The 18364-nt window shown below is 34.9% G+C and overlaps 1 protein-coding gene across 4 annotated transcripts in view; it reads right to left on the reverse strand.

The window, feature by feature from the left end:
* Positions 1-5951: 5951 nt before the first annotated feature.
* SNX29 (sorting nexin 29) overlaps positions 5952-18364 on the reverse strand; it is a 145236-nt gene continuing 132823 nt past the window's right edge. For 3 of the 4 annotated variants that reach the window (XM_075165046.1, XM_075165043.1, XM_075165042.1), the window contains one exon: positions 5952-13051. In XM_075165046.1, coding sequence (XP_075021147.1) covers positions 12922-13051 — 130 coding nt within the window. In that variant the 3' untranslated portion in view covers positions 5952-12921. The remainder of the gene's footprint in view (positions 13052-18364) is intronic. The other variant, XR_012676093.1, reaches the window with a different exon arrangement.

An 18364-nucleotide genomic window follows, 5' to 3' on the forward strand; every position in this document is an offset into this window, starting at 1 on the left:
CATTAAATAAAAAAAAAAAAAGTTGAGGGAGCTCAGCTATCACCTGGCTGACGTCTCCTAACCTCCATAAAGTGATCACAAAGCTGAAATTAGTTTGGATTTCTTTTGCTGTTGTTTGTCTGGTCCTGCTCATATGTAACAGTGGCATTTGTGAGCAGTAACCAAAAATATATATTAAACAACAATCCAAAGACATGGTGCAATATACTATACAGTAAAAGGTAAGATTGCTACTGCTATCCAGCATGATATATATTAGTAAGATCTGGTATTAGCATTTATATGAGTTTCATAGCATACAGTAAGTGAAAATTCCTCCACATTGCATTGTCCTCGAACCTGGCTGATGAGTTTACATAAATGCTAAAGCTGGCCTCTCTCATTATATGTCATGACATACAAGAGATCTTTGTGAAAGATAGCAGATGGGGTAATCTTTTGTCTTAAGCGGAATGTTTCATGTTCTCTCTCTCTCTCAATGCTCTCATATCTTATGTCAAATAAATTTTCAAAGTGCAATCCTGAACCTCTTATAGCCCAAGAATTCAGATTAAAGGCTAAGGGACTGGACTCCTTGAATGTTATAAGTAATTGCTGGAAGTGGATCAAAAATTCAAAAACAATCTCTCTAGACCTTGTAATGCATTAATTAATTCTGTTTTCTCCTATACTTTTCTATTCTCTTCTGCTAAGCAAGTTCTTATATTGGCCTTATTAATGTACTATCTGAGTACATTTCTGAATTGTGTTCTATTCTTGTCCTGTTCCCCCAAAAGGAATTATCTGTGCTGTAGCATTTGATTTGGGGAGGCATTTGTTTTATCTTAGAAAGAGGTGTTTGTACTTTGAGGTTCTACACTTAGATCAGAAACCACAGAGATTTGTGATTCCATAGTCTTGGACTGGACTCCAAAAATTAAGGGTCTCTGTTCTCCCCAGAATTACAGGAGGAAGCACTTAGCATCATAACCTTTGCTTTCAAGCACTAATCTGGTGCCCAACTTTTAGAACTTACTTCAACATTGCAGGTAACTTGTTCTCTCCCCCCTCATCTTATTTGTATAAGATCAGGAATAAATCCCTTATATCTGTCATCAAAACACCATGTGGTGTTTTTTCCTATCCTATGGTGGACACTATAGCTAACTTCATACATTATCAAATACTTTTATATGGGTAGAGACTCCTTTCTTTTTGAAATTGTTATAAAAAGAACTTGAGCCTGAATGCAGGCTGAAGGTTTCACAAAGAGTCCTTCTTCTGTGAACACCTCAGAGGAGAAGGAAGAGAGCCGCCTCCACCCTACTGACCATATTATTACATATATTAACACCTCCAACACCACTGCCTTCTCTCTTGGTGTTGTCTGCCCATTATACACAGACTGAAAGTGGGTCAAGGACACACTGAAGAATTTTACAAGTCAAATCAATGTTTGAGTCAAAGAAACAGTACTACTGCATAAAGAAGTCATCTGACACACTAAGTAACAGTCAATATATAAACAATAAATAAAGTGCCTAAGTGTGTAGCAGAATTTCATGCTTTAGCACAAACAGGCCATGAGCAGAAGGTGAGTTTCTAATTAGGAGCGAATTGCTATGGTAACCAAAGGTGGTCACACATAATTGGGTGTGAAACCACATGAGGCTTCATGACAGAGGTGTCTGCATATATTATCCAGTACATTTTCTGTTTCTTAAATAGAATTACATTGTCAGGTCAGACAATATTTTCCATATTTTATGTGCCTCCTTTTTAGCAACCAAAAATGCATCTCCGTGGGCTTCAGTGACAATTTCAGCTCTTCAGCACCCTTCTTACAGGCAAGGCAGCAGAAGTCTAGATGTGACTCTCTCATGAGCTAACAAGCAACAAGAGAGAATGACTTTTACAATGTATTTATATGAAACTCAGGAAGGGGCCTCTGTTCTTTAAATGATATCAGAACGGTCTATTTGCAAAGACAAGCTTGAAGTGAGGATTCTCAGCCCTAACTTACTCTCAATCATGGGTCAAGGACAAAGAGAGGTGTTTGACTACATGTTTCCTAACCCAATTGAATGGGACAGAGAAGCAAGATAATTCCCTGTATTGGCGAAGCAGAGCAATCAGGGACGAAGGTAACACTGCTCCTCAAAATGGGACTGTGCACACTGTCTAGCTCCTTGATATCATAGACTTGATACTTAGTGTCTTAGTTAACACAGTCATTGTTTAAAGTTGGTATTTTGTTATCACAATTAGTGGGAGAGAGAAAAGTGATAATTTTGGAGACTGAATTATTCTGTGCAACCAAGACCAGTCTGGTAGGAGCAGAGGGGATGCTTAAAACTCACACCTCATCGGCACAGTGATACCTGCAGCAGCAACCAATTTACTTAAATTTATGAAAATTATTTACCAACTTAAGCACCTCCTATTAGAGACTTTTGAGCATTATCTTAACTAATTAGATTATGCATTATCTATATAATGAATTATGTATTAACTGTGTAATGAATCCTAATGAAGATTAAAGGAAAATCTCGTTACTTCAAATTGTTGTTCTGGCACAAGATTTCTATTAAAACCCTTTCTTGAACATGTGGATATGAATGAAAGGTCAGATCTTTGACTTACAAATCCCCATTTCTCTGTACCAGCTGCACTTAAAGGGCACAGAGCTACTTCAATGCATCCAATATTCCTCTAGTCTGGAGGAATCTTGTGACATTCTCAGGACAGGATGGATTCAGAAATGGGGAGGATAAATAGATCAGCTCCTGCAGACTTCTACTACTACTGCAACTGAGAGAAGATTTGAGACTTGATTCTGTTGAGAACTTCAGGATCTTAAATTGCCCTTTTTCAACTTACCTTATATTGGTGGTGGTTCTCAAGGTGCATTGCATTTGACAGTTTCTCTGTATCCAAGGAGTCAATTAACAAGTTCTGACTTAACACATTTTTGCATTCCTGTTGCCTACAAAACAAGAACATATCTGCTCTGCATCTTTAAATGAGGTAGTGGGCTATCATTAATCTCTCTGCATATCTGAAAAGGCTGCTCATCTGCTCTGAAAGTGCAACCTGTACGGCATTAAGGCAGTCAGGAAAAGCATATCTGGCTGAAAAATAGTCAAAGGTAAGCCAAAACTCAGTCAGCACTGTACTGCCAATCTAGCTGTGTTCTGCTGTTTCTGCACATCCAGATTTCCCAATAATTACACCTCAGCAGGAGTTCTGCATAAAGCAATGTGGTCAAAGAAATTTTCAGTCACTAAGGGAAAGCAGAGTATCATAGTCTACCTCTGTCATGCAGGGAGGAGAAAACAGATACATTATCTACTTTGTTGTATCTCATCATGGAACATCTGGTGGCAGTTTGATGTAGTACAATTTTAAATTTTTTTTTTTTTAATGTATTCCTACATTGAATTCCTCACTGCTTTTTCTGTTGCTTCTTGATGCGTCAGAATGTGTGCTTTCTTTTGTCTTCCTTTTTTTGTAGTATCCAATTACCCTCTATTTTCTGATACATCAGTACCTCTGAGTAGTTCTACTGTATCTTGTTTGCCAGTTCACACATTTTTTTTTTCACCCTTAAAAAATGTCAACCAGATGGTTTCCAAAAATGCCAATTATATATTGTTTGAAATTAAAGTATCACATCAAAATGCCTCACATATTAACTGCTTAAAGCTATACGTATCACTTTGGATGTACAAAGAACTGTGTTCCATTACTATTAAACAAAAGCCTACTGAGAATTTGAGCTGCTTCAAGATAAATCTGAGTGAATAGCTAAATTGTATGCTACAAAGTATTAATGTGCATCTAATGCTCACATCTGAAAAGCAGAACCTTCAAACCGTTCAACAGTTTAAATAGCACAGTACAAAGGACATAATGATTTTTTATTTAGTCTTACAGTTAAGAAATAGACTTGCTTGTGTACATCAATGGAGACAAGATACATATTTTTGATGACAAATGTTTGAGGTCTTACCTGCTTTAACTTGCAGCTGGAAAGTTATTTAACTATATTAAATGATATTTCATTTGCTACTTCTCTGTAAGCCTACATTCCCACTTTGGAAGGCACCTGGGGATCTCCACTGCTGAAAATTAATTTTCTTATAACATAAAAAATTGGGAACTTCAATGATTGTAATTTAGTTTCCTACTAGAAATTGAATTGTCACGGAACTTGACACACGTGCAAATGACTTAATTTATGGGTGAATTAGCACTTGAAAAGAATAGGGAACCAAGTGAGGAAAAAGGAAAAAAAATATTAAATTAGGTATTTAAAAATTAGTATTAACCTGATTAACTCTTTTCTTGCTATATTAGCTTAACCCGTAAATATTTTTCACAGAGTGAAGCTATATAATATGAATGTGCAACCTATTTTACAATAACAACAATGGCCAAAGAAAGGCCTTGTATTTGACAGCTCTGGCAGATGCTAGTTGGAACCGTTATAAAGAGGCTGATGTCATGCAAAGTTGATGACTTAGAACTCAGACACTGAGTAAAACAAACCCTTGATGTACCTCAGCTGTTTCTGGACAACATGTAGCACCAGGAATAAAATTAATTATGAAAATATTCTTAATAGGAAAATGAACTAGTTAAAGTCAGAGCTGAAGCACTACATAAGGATGAATTTGCCAGACATACGAATTCTAGAGAACTGGAGGAGGGCAGGTCTTTGCGATCCAACAGAAACTCCAAAAATATCACAAGCTCAACACAAGAAGGTGTAAAGAGCAAAAGTCCAATTGCACAAAAAAGAGTGTATAAAGCTTCACATAGAATGAACAAGCACAAACCACTGCATGCCTGGCATTTGGAAAAAACCACAAAAAGTGCAGAGGCTAACCCTATTCTAAGAGGCACCGCGTGCACATAGCCAGTGCAGAGCACAACAGTTTGCTCAGAAGAAAGCTCTGCAGAAAGGACATCTAATGGTGCAATTAATGAATGGCCTAAATGAATGAAAAAATTACAAGCTGGATATGAGTAGGGATATAAGATCACTTGAAAAATAATGACATACTTATTTAGCAATGACAAATACAGTGTATTGGATGAGGTATATGCCCTTGCTGAGCAACTTGAAAATATTGGGAAATTTAAAAATGTTGAAAATGGCATGGATATTGTTGAATTGGAAGTAAAAAGAAAGTTATCATCATGGATAGAAACCACACATAATAAACGCCTACTATTACAATGCAGATCAAAAAAATGGCAAGAAAAATTCAGAAAAGCATGACAAACACACACATGCCATAGTTTGCACAATGATTTTCAAGCATGACTTACAGTATATCAAAATATCAGTTATCTATTATTTTAAGTTTGGGAATACAGTAAGTTCACTTACAATACTTAAAAGGTCATTTGGAAAGACTGAAGTGCAGTAGCAAAAATCTTATATTAAACATTATCTTAAAAACATCTTTGCTCTTTCTTCTGACAGATTGTTTGTACAAAGCTTTCTCCTTATTTCTTTAAAATTTCTGGGGAAAAAAAAGCAGTAAATCCTGTGCAGGTCTTTTCCTGAAAAGAGAAAAACTTTAAACTCTGTAGGCCCACACAGAAATGCCAAGCCACTACAACTCCCCAAATGCAACCTGAACCTTTGCCTGGATTCGTAGAAAGATCAGTAGTCCCTTTAAATGATCTTGTCCTTCCTGGGATTTTGAAAGTGGTAATTAAGCAGCAGCATCTCAGCATCTGGACAAGGCAGTGGGATACAGTTAATTTCAGCCAGCTGCTGGTTTTGCCACATGCACGTAAGGGTTATTGCATAAACCCTTTTGTTTCCAGCCTTCTCTGGCCCAGGTTTTTGAATCTAGTTGTCTTTCCCCTAATGATCAGATTTTATTCTTCCCACAGCAGTTCAAAGGCTCAGACATGCTGGTAGACCAGGAAATAAAGCTCAAGTGGCCAACAGATGCTTGCTCTGCAGTGTTGAAATTCTGTACATCTGTACAGTGAGATCTTTGACTTCATACAGTCCGAAGATAAGTCCCCATCAATAACCTGGGGCTATTTGTGGTCTAGTACCTCAAGCAGACAGAAAGGGAAAAAAACTATGGCTTGAAACTATTAATTAAAACTTTGTAAGCATAATTTTGCTTAAGATCTTAAATAATTGAGATATGAAAAGCTTATACTCTTTAACTATTAGTAGCTACTGTCAGTATTGGAATTGTTCAAAAAGTCTCATCCACATTTGCTTAGAAACAACAAAATCCTATGGATTGCCAAGACAAATTAAAAGTTCTGTCATCTAACACCTAACTACCACAGGTTTTAAAAGATGCAGATACCTGAACATCACTATGAATTTCACAGTAAGTGTCTTTCTGTACAACTTTTTTTTTTTTTTTTAACATGAGCAGTTCAACTAATTAGATCTCTGTATAACGGTAGTGGTTTGAAAATTTTTAATTCAATTAATCAGCAGACTATTCTGTGAGTACGAGGAATCTACTAACACTATGTTTTTTAAATTACAGCTTTGTCTGTTTGGTGAAAATTGATGAAATACATACCACACTTCCAATTTAAAACTTTCCTCTTCAATGAAGCATCCAAATCTAGCAGCTTGTTTTCACATGATACGGAAGCATCCAGTTATGAACTGGATATGAAAGTGTCAGTCTGAATATCCAAATGTGTCATATCTCAATAAAAGGAAATCAAATGTACAGATGTGGACTCTGAATGTAAGAACGCCAAACACCACAAAATAATATAAACATGTTAAATCAATGCTTGCAAAAAACCTCACTTACCATTCAAGGGATTTTTTTAGTGTCTTTTCCTATACAATTCTGGCATGCAGCATGGAATGTGGCTCATCGTACACGGCCAGAAACAACGGAAAAGAGGCACCCCCTGCTCTGCTCCAGCAATGAGTAGAAAGTAAGGGAAAAGCTATCCTCATAACTTTTTCCTAGTGAACACAGTGGTCATAAAAGTGACCCCTCTTCAAGGGGTTATCAGCTTGTACGCATATTGCAGACCTTCAGACAAACTTTAAAACAGCTTTGGAATTCTCGCTTTCTAAAAAAGGCAATAAAATCAGACGGAGAGTGAAATTGCCAGAGGAAATCAGCATCACAGACATGAAAACAGTACAGGTCTCAGTGTCCTGATCTGTATTGAAACACCAGTTATACTGAAATTATATATATGCCATTTAATTCCCAGTAGATCCCATGTAACTTCAGTACAGATTTTTTGTAATAGCAACATGCAAGACAAACTTGCATGGCATTGTTTTCCTTCTTGTTTATGTGAGTGATTTATCTAATATGTGATTGGAAACTGAAATGTTCAAGATTTCTTTCAATAAGTACTACTTCTCAAATGATGAAATAATACGACTTTAACAAATTAAAGTCTGATACCTACATACATCATTCTAGAAACACATTGAAAAAAATGAATATAAATACAGAAGCAGTTACAAAACAGCTGAAAAGAACAAATAAGGTGTAAGCATGCTCTATTTCAAAGAAGAAAAGATGTTATTTTTTATTTTCTTCTTGGTAAAGTAGCATATTTCAACCAGATTACAACAAAATTACCACAAGATATTAAAAAAAAAAAGTATTTAAAAAATATATACACATTTGCTTAAAAATTCTATAATGTAAACATTAGCATAACAAGTTAAAATAATATTACAAACAGTTTATTAATACTAATGTGAATACTTCAGAATTAATACTATATTTCCTACAGTTTAATAGGAACAACAAAAAAAAAATCCCCCCCAAATCAAAAGGGAAATCCAGCTTCTTCAGTTGCCAACAGGTTTGGTCCCACATACAAGATACTTAGTTATTTATCTCAGTGTTCAGTAAGAAAGAAACCGCAGCCTTTCAGAATTAGATTTTCAACCACATTTATATTTCTATAATTTTTAGCATCTTAAATGGTTAATACTCCACTCAAAAAAATAACTACCACAGTTTAACTTCTGTCATGGCATGGACATAGTTTCTGCAATCTTGTTAAAGAAACTGATTTGTTCTACATGGAAGTGTAATACATTTGTTTTGATGCAATGAAAAAAAAATTTTTTTTAAGTCCAGATATTTGCAGCGATTTGTAAAACTGAAAAATTAATTCCTCTCTAAACATTTCAGTGCTGTTTTCTAGTATAAATTCATGCCATTATTAACCAAAAACTAAGCCATTATTATTAATTAGAAGAATGCTATTTTTTAAAAAGAAATTTTATAAATAATCTGAGTTATCTACAACTGGACCATAAAAGCACAGTTAGTGCAGAATAAGAAATAAATGAAATGTACAGTGTCAGACCACTGTGTGGAACAAGTGTTTTATCTTCCATTCAATATGTGAAATACAAAGCAGGTTAACTGATATTTTTAAGCATATTCTATATTTCATATATATAATTTCATATATTAAAGTGATTCTTTCAATATATAATGCTAAGAAACTACTGAAATAGCTAAATAATCATCAAATTAATATTCCATGTGATGCAGGGTGCTGACTGAAATATCCTAACCTACAGAAATTGAAGGAGAGAAATTCTTTACTTTCTTGAATTGTTTAACCACTTTTCCAGAAGTGACTCAAGCTCCAAAACAGAAGTATTATTATTGTTTCCAAGGAGAAAATTGTGTTCTTATGTTAAACATGCTTATTTTCATACATACTAGAGTTCCAGTTAGAAGAGCACAGTGCTGTTCTCGAGATTTGCAAGGGCATATAAGAGTGGAATTCGGTGAAAAAGTCTTTTTCTTTCTTTTAAACAGCTGTTCCACAGGTTTTTCATAGTAATCTCAAGCAGGTAACTGTATTTCTATCCACAGGTATATGTTACCTGTCCTCAGAATTACAAGATATTAGATGAAAAATGTTTTGGAGTGGGGGGTGAGGCGTTTGAACCTTTGAAATGGCATGAAACTTATAGCAGAACTGAGATCCCTGTGTACTTTGAAGTAAAAAGAATGACATCCATATCTGAAAGTACTAGTAACGGATTCTGTTAACAAAATATCATATTCTTAAATCGCTAATATGTCCTGACAGACAGTATCATTAGTTCACTTGGGGCTGACCAAGTCTCATTTATTATTAGCTTGCTGCTCTGAGTCAGTCAACCCCATTTGTTAGTAGGTTCTTATTAATTAATTTGACAGCTGCCATGCAGATACTGCTCTATACAATAAAACATGACTTTGTAACAAAAAAATGCACCTTTGCAATAGGTCACAATTTTGAGCCAGTGATCTTTAATACCATTATGCCCTTTCTCTAAATACTTGTATTGATCCAATCACGATGGTTTATGACTTGCAGTAGATTCTGTAAGATACTATAGTTTGATTACAACTATCACATCAACAATATATTCCATAAAAAAGACTGCCTTTGAAATTATTAATCTGCCTAAGAGTATGTGACTTAATCGACATATCAATTTAAGCCTTTATAACTATGTCAATATCCTGCCTCATATTAACCTTGGAAATTTATTATTATTGAGAAACTTGACTTAATGCAACAGCCAAGTCGATACAATGCATCCTCTATAATGAATGACAGAATCTCTAAATAAATGAGATTCTGAAAAACCATAGTCAATATGTAATGAATACTGATAGACAATCACATCTGCAAAAGATGGAAGAGTCTTGCCTGCCCTGTGTTTCTTAGGAAATTGTTCGTTTTGCATGTGATTGGAGAACAGCATTAAAGTAATGCCACTTATTTTTACAATTTATTTTGAATAGTAACTAAAAGTTCCAGATGAGTAGCCCTAGAGACCTAATACATGTAAAGATAAAACAGGAATGAAATGGAAATTCCTTTATACTGCCTCATACCAGGCTGTAGCCCGAGGCTTGCAGGAACAACTCCAGGGACCAGCCTGTCCCAAGTCCTCTATTCTGTGATTACAGTGCTGTTCAAAGGAGCCAACAAGAACTGGTTGAATGCATCAACTCATTCTGCACTAGCCACCGACCACATATAAGGGTTTAAGATTTATCGGTCAGTACCAAAGGAAATTAGATTTGTACAAAAATTGTAACTACATGCATGGAATTAGGTGACACAGGATAAACTGATAAAATCATTCAATTGATAGAATCATTGTTATGCTTACAGGTATTTTATAAGAATAATATAACTATTTGGGATTCTTAATACCAGCTGGTCAACGTTCTTCAACAGTCTTTGCTGATTCTGGTAAATAAACAAAAGAAGTGGGATTTGTGACAGATACGTACAATTCTCTCAAAGACAGGGCATTTTAGAATGTCTTGAGGTGCTAAAAATTTGGGCATTCATATCACTAGGTATCTACTTGCAGTCATGCAAGTACCTCACTGATCTTCAAAATAACCAGGTGTAGAAAGTGGGAAAGCTATCTTGTGAAGAAAGGCTTTCATTTAATTGTTTTCTGAGATTTCAGAGAAACCACAGATGAGCTTTTAAATGGATTACTAATGCACCCATTATGGTATTTTGTAACACAAAGTGAACATTGTTTGCAGACTATAATCTCAGGAGCTGGTACACAATTCAGCTAAAGTTAATAAAGAACAATTTGTACACAGTAAACAAGTTTAGTATTTTTACGTGATCTACGTACATACATTAAAAATTACAAGAAGCAAGATAATCAGGAATGAAATAATTTTAAGAGCCAAATGTAAATACAAAAAATTCCTTCTAAACTAAAAAAAAAAAAAAAAAAATTTTTTCAATTCAGTCTGCACTAAATGAGATTTCTTACCATTTGCAAGTTTCTGAATAAGGAGTACTTTAATTTGTGAATTATTTCCTGAAAATGAATACAGCTTCATGTGACAAATGGATACATCACAAAGGTTTCCACACGGTGTTTTCTTTCAGTTTTACTTGCAATTCAATGTTAATAGATGTGTGTCGTATTTCTAACCAAGTCTCCACTTTCTGAAAAATGAATTTAGAATTGTTTCAAAGTGGGACCATCATTATAGCTACTTTTCTTTCCAACAAAGACAAACTAAACCATCAGGAGTGTATCAGACTGAAGAGTTTGGAGAAGCATTAACTGACAAGCTTCTCATTTTCCTTTCTTCTTAAATTTATGTCCCACTGTAGTTCACACAAAACACCAACAGTAATTCATCTTTTAATAAAAACAAATCAGCTAGCTCCCAGGCTGGCCTTTTGGATTTTCTATTTACCTATCTATTTATTTTGTAAATGAGATCTCTTATTGACTGAAAAATATTGTTTCATTTCTGTGACATGATTTTACTTTGTGATATTTCATCTACTGAAATTTCTGACCTGAAGAGTGAATTCCACTCTTCTTTGCCACATTTTGCTATTCAGTGCAATCTATAAGCTACATATTTAAATGGTAGGAATCCAGCACTTGGGGGTCATACTCAGGCACCAGCCCACTGATGCTACTCACTGTGTGTAACGAACCCCTAGTCACTCAAGAAGTGCCACTGAAAATGGCTGGACCACTTACCTGACTAAACAGTACACGACGGTCACAGGTTTGCAGAATGGACGTTCCAGTTTGCTAGAACTTTAGTAAAGCACTGAGGTAAAAGATCTGTTATTAATCATCAGCTTGTTTTTTCCGCAGTAATATTAGATTTCAATATCTACTGATGTGAGAATTTAGTACAATGAATGGATAATAAAATGACAAGATACATCAATTTAAGTAACATTATCCAAAAAACCTTCTGAGAGGAATGATGTTCTTACACAAAGGAAAACCAGCATACAATTGATAGAAATTTGAGTGTACACTGCTTAAACTTAATGAAGAGAAGAAGATAGCTAACATATAACTAACTGCCTACGGCAGCGCAGCTAATGGATACTGAACTGGATTCCAGTTCATCCGTGTCAGGACTTCCATCACTTGTAATAATTCTTGTCAATTTTTTTAGTTACTCTTACAGTGGTACCATTACAAATTATTTTTCAATACGAGGTGATGGGTAACAGGCACTTTCATTACAGGCAATTTTTAAGTATTACCATGTGAAGCGTTTCACAAAATCAGAGTAAGAAGTCCACACTTCCCTGTTAATGATGGACTGTTCTGTAACATCAGCAACAAATTAATAACAAATACACTGTTTTGTACCATGCTAATTTTGTGTATCCTTGTGGTGGTTTGTAGAAATCAACAATATTGCACCCAGCCTTACAGCAAGACTGAAATTTCATTAAAAAATTGTTACATTCTCTGATTTTAAAGAATTAAAGAATTACATCCCACAAATGAAAGCTATTGAGAATATCTAACTAGAAATGTACAAAAGCTATTTTTCCACCTGTAATGTTTTTCCCTTGTCATCTACTTTGTCAAGTTTTTTAAAAACCTTGGTGTGTGTCAGAGGTTTACAATAAAAAAAACCCAGTCTTTCTATTTACAAAAGGTAATAAATTAGTGAGGTTCTTTTAAGCATATCTTTCTGACATATTAAGTAGTGAAAATCATAACTGTTCTTCTAAGGAAAAAAAAACATCTTGACATGATACCCATGTCTCTCTGGAACAGAAAAATGTACATGTAGAAAGGGAGACAACAAAATACAAACAAGGAATTAATAGTAACAGAAGAACTTCAGAAGAACAAAGGAGAGTATGTGCAATGCAGCTTTACAAAACAAAATGCCTATCAGTTTGTTGAGCCCTTGTGAAGAGCCCTCGTATTCTTTTGAGAAAGTGATTACTGCCTTCCAAAGTAGTTAATCAGGATATGACCCTTAGTAATGAATGTCTCTTTTCAGGATTTAAGTTGATGCAGCTGTAGTCTCTTCAGAAGCTTAAATTATAAATATAGGCTAGGAAGGAGTCACAGAACAACTTAAAGTACGTGGTGCCAGTATTCACAATTACGAAAAAGGGTCAAAGATCACCACTCTGAGGTTCCAGGCTTCGTGGCTCTCTTTGATGGCTGCGAGAAAGTTTGGGGAAGCGTGTAGCCACTCTTGAGCGATTGCTTCTGCTTACTGGTTCTCCGGAAGGTGGAATATCACTAGGAAGACAAGAAATAAAGACAGAAGTAGCTAGTTTATGTTATATGTAAATTATTCTGTAGTTATTCCAAACATGAAAAAAGCAGATGTTATGAGAGCCTGGCACATGACTGCAAAGTACAGCACACATCTTCAACTACACAGAACTGCATTCTTTCTACTGGTATCTCAAGTGTGAATTACAAAAGAGCTCTTTCAAAAATGAGAACTAGTAGAACTTCCAATACTTTATGGAAGATTGCAAATTACAGGATCAAAGCGTATCTCTATGAGTTGCAGTTCAGAAATGGTGGGAAAAGCATTTTGAAGTGATAAAAGTACAAGCAAAATAGACGAGAACTTGGATGATGCTCTACTTAACAATCCTCTAATTATGGATGGATGTATCATTACATGATGAAGTACATTAGTAATACATCCCTGTTGGGAATTCTTCAGTCTCTTCCGACCCACAACAGACTATAGTCTTACATGAATGAGCCTTTTGGAAAAGACTCCAAGAAGTACATTAAGTTCAACAACAAGCAGTAACAGAAAATTCCAGCTTACCTAGGTGATATTCAGAGGCTATAGACTCCTCGGAAAACTATAGTATAAAGGGATAGCATTGTACTTTTGCCATTCTTTTAGAGGACTCCACATGGTTTTTAATTATACTGCTTACATACAGATCAATAAATACAACTAAATTTTGCATTTTGCAACTCAGCTAGGCAATAAAATTACACAGCGTACAAAGCCAAGCTTATTTTTATAAGTTCAAAAACCCCCTTATAATACCTATCTTCAGAGTGAGTTAACAAGTCCATATGGGAGGAATTGCTCGTCTGCAGTTCTTGCCAGATTAAACAAATACAGATATATTTTAAAACAATCACTGAATTTACTCTATGTAGTTCCCTTTTTCTTGCTGAGTTACCTTCCTCACAGATCAGACAGCCCTGCAAAAGCCATAGGCACACTCAGGCTCCACTCGAGCATTTTGAGCACCCACGTGGGAGAGATCTTAGCAAAGCAAAAGCCTTTAACAAGTCCTGAGACTGAGTCGAAAATTCACTCGCAGGAAGCAGAGCGCTTCTGCAAGATGAGGCAGCAGTATCACTGGTAGCCAGTGATTTGTAACTACAATGCACACATTGGCTGTTACTTACTAAAATAATAATAGAAAACCAGTATAGAAAAAATATGTCCAATTTAGATGCTAAACATTAACAGAAAATAATGTTTTTTAATGGCAGTGTATTTTAATTGGCTAAATTTCTGAGCAGAACAGTCTAAAATAACCTTAGTTAAAATAATAAACGATTTTTCTAAATTAATATTCATCGCACTCCAGTTACAGTATTTAGTCTTCCTAGATGAGTAGAAAGTCCTTCACATGAAAAAATTGCATAAAATACCTGTGGTATACATCCTGCTCTTCTTTAATAACAAGACTAACAAGTCAGATCTTTAATTCCTTATTTTTCTTGTCACTAAAATAAAACCTCTAAAAATTAATTTAGCATATGTTATTAATTCTTGGTAACCAAGGATAATTGGACTTCTAACCCTAGTCCTATGATTTCTTATTTTGAAACTCAGCAATGCTATCTAAGTTGCTGTAGAGAAGTCTGATCATGTGAATCCAATTTCAGCTGTGCTCATTAGCATGGATTTCTTTTAGTAACATGAATATTATTACTCATTATTTTTATACTATTTATAAAATCGCAGCAATGCAGTGTTGATACTCTAATGCTTGTAAAATAGAGCATGAGATACTGGCTTCAGAGGGTTGTGATTTTGTGTTAAACGTATTTTTCAGAACATGTAAACATAAAAGCATAAAAATATCAAATATACAATGCATCTAAATACAAATATACAATAAAATTAAATTTTTACCTTATTGGGCTTTTCTCAATCTAAAATAGGTTAATTTACCAGCATGATGGCCACTGCTGATAGTATTTTAGCTTTATCAGGCAGGCAGACAGCTACTTTACAATACATGGTAGTTTACATTGCAGAAGAAAGCACAGCGTTATGTGTGAGTACTATAATTTGGTGATTGCTTTATTGAAAGTACATTTTAATACACAAGCTCCTCCTGCTGGCATGTCCACAAAATGACATTAGTGTCAGCCCAATAGGAAATCACTTCTCCCTTCTGGAGGAAAAATGCCATTCAAAGAAAAAAGCGCAGAAGGTGCAAAATGAATTCCCCTAAAATGAAGAGATATGAATTAATGTCAGTCTGTCCTGACAGGCATGGCTGAGGTAATAAGATCATCTTAGGATGATTACATGAACACCAGTGTCTGTGAATGAAGGACAAAAATTGCAAGTAATTCTGCTAATTTAAATGATGCTACTCCAGAACGAGATATATCTAATAAAGAAATTAGAGATAATTTGTCTTAAATGTCTAAGCTAATTTTTATAATGACAATCCAAATTCTAAGACAAATCATTATGTTATGTAGGTTACAGAAACCAATTTATATCTGAGGAATTAGATCTTCACGCATCCAGCATGAAAAAGGAAACTGCAGCTGAAACTGAATTGATCAATTTCCATGGAAACAGATGTTGTATGGGGAAAAAATTTTAGAGTATTAAAAAAGTCATACCTTTAAAAGTATATATCTTAAGCCCTTTTCCATCCTCCGTCCTCCAAAACCTGATAAGAAAATTTTCCATCTCACCTGTCTGTTTCAGCTCTAGCTTTTACTCTATAATTAAAATGCTGACTTTCAAATAACACCCAGAAAGTTTAACTACTAAATCTGGGGAAAAAATGACCAACCACCCCTAAAATGCATGGTAATCAGGTCGGAGGAAAACATTAATCTCCCATCTCTTCTGTCTCCTGTTACTGGATTTAATAATTTAGTTCTGGCCTTGAGGTCAAATGATACTTATAGAGTCTCTGGCACTAAATGAGACACCTTTTTAAACCGATTGACAGTTCAACAGGTCAGATATTCCATGAACTCTCAGGCAGAGGTACGAACACCTTCAAATGATCTTGTCAGTATTTCTGGCAAATGCACATGAAGATGAAATTGAGACACTTGTACTGAATCTATTTTTGCCAATCTGCATTTGGGATTGACGAGGAAGGAATAAGCATACCTACATGCAATATTTGCAAATCCTCTCTCTCATTTGTCTCATTTAGCAACACCAGTCTCTGGGCTATTTTTGGGAGGTTGAGTTAGAGTTCACCTATAGTTGATAGTTTTACTCAGATTAAAATACAAATTTAAAATACGTAAATCTAAGCCAGGGCATAGCTATTCTAGAATAACTCTTCCAGAACAGCTACCCCAAGTCACTATGGTAAGCACTTACTCTTTAAGTCTACATCTGCCTGAGTTACACCTGTTCAGTTTTAATATAACATTCTTCTTTTCATTCTATTACCTTCTTAGACATTGAAGTCTTAACAGGGTTTAATTTCCTAGGCTGAGTCTGGCAGGCAGCCGGATGCTTGCCAGGCATTACCCTGTTCAGTAGTGGAATGTCCAAGTATTAAACGCTCACGTTCTTGTCTACATTCTCACCTTGTCCCATTCTGAAGAAAAAAGCAACCTGCTGAGGCAATCAATTCCTTCTTCCCATGTCACTGTTTAGCTGTTAAGCATTCCTGATTGATCTACCCAGCATTTGTTTGGATACCAATTCAGTTTCATTGATTTTGTCTTGGTGTCAAGTTCTGCCTGAGGTGCATCTATAGAAAATAGCTTAAAATAACTGGTCTTTTTAATCAGCTTCTAATTTATTCATACCTTTCATTTATTGCTCTCCATGTATCAAAATGTAAACTGCGTTTTGTGTGTTTTTCTGTACATACTTAGCATATGGAACTGCAGTATTCTCTTAGCTGATGTTGTGAACATTTACATGAAGAAATTTATTTCCCATCTCATTGTCTACTCTTCAGGATAAAATTAGAGAGAGGTTTCTTATAAAAATAGTATAACATGTCTGCAATTGGAAATACTGTCGTACCAGTCAGAGATCAGAGAACAGAAGTAGTAAGCACATCCTGGGAGTGTAGCAAAGCTCAGGATCAGGTATTTCATATATATATCTCACATGTAAATGCATCTCTGGAGACACTCATGATTCTAGTTTTACTTGAGTTGTATTAAACATACCTCATGAACAAAGGCATTAGCTGGCAGATAAATTTGGTGACTTTTTCACCAGTTTCTTGTGATTAATATTTTTGTTTGTCATGATAATAATCTAATTTCTGGTTATAACACCAATATTTAATGTGGTAAACTGGATTCAGGCAGACAGCCTCCTCAAAAAGGTAGTATTAAACAATGCCTATACTATATTAAGAGATCCTTATTAGACAAATGACAGCTAATTTTGACTTGCTAATACAACATATCCTAGCACCTTCTGCCAATTAAAATCAGCTAAAACACCTATTTAGTGGCATTATTAACTAAAACTCTGACTTTATCAAATCATTTTATATACTCTAGTAACTCCTGCTTTGCAGTGATCCGGGTAAAATCCTCGTTTCCAGTTGCTGAAGTGTAAAAATAATTGGAGCCAGTTTCCTGCCATCACTCCCAATTTTATAGAAATGAAATATAATTATTAATGAGAAACAGTGATTTCCATCTATTAATACAAATGACTGAGTTGGGATGTTTAAGTAGTCAGCTATTAACAGAAGAGATAGAAAGATATGGGTAAGATAATCCCTCTATAGTACACTTCAACATTGAAAATCCTGAAGACACTACTAGAGCAAAGTTGTCAGGTTCAATACTGCATAATCATTTCCTATCAAGATTAGATTTGAACTGATCAAGAAATGAAAAACATTAATATTCTATCCAACTGTTTTATTAATATACAGTTCCTTCTACTTCCACATACATACTTCTACAGCAGAATACTATTTATAATGACATATTCAATCTCTTCTTGCTGTGAAATAATTACAAACACATAATCATGCTTCCATTTGTTATAATTTGAATCATTCTAACTTGAACGTTCTCATGCTACAAATCAGCTTCCATATCAGCATGGATTTTCTTCATAAACATCATCTGCATTGATATTTGAATTTTTCTGTAAACCATGACACTGTACGTAATTCTGATGAACAGATCTTTTTTTTCTTCCACTAACTTTACTTTGAAGTTGGCATAAGATGGTTACTGTACAGTAAATGTGTATTATCCATTAGTTATATCTTATAAAATGAGTAATACCTATGATTAATTTTGGATGAAATACACTCTCTTTCATTCAGGAAATGCTCAGAACCCTGTAAAAATGACCTTTCATTA

This window comes from Calonectris borealis, chromosome 16 (assembly GCF_964195595.1).
Source record: "Calonectris borealis chromosome 16, bCalBor7.hap1.2, whole genome shotgun sequence".
Classification (NCBI taxonomy): domain Eukaryota; kingdom Metazoa; phylum Chordata; class Aves; order Procellariiformes; family Procellariidae; genus Calonectris; species Calonectris borealis.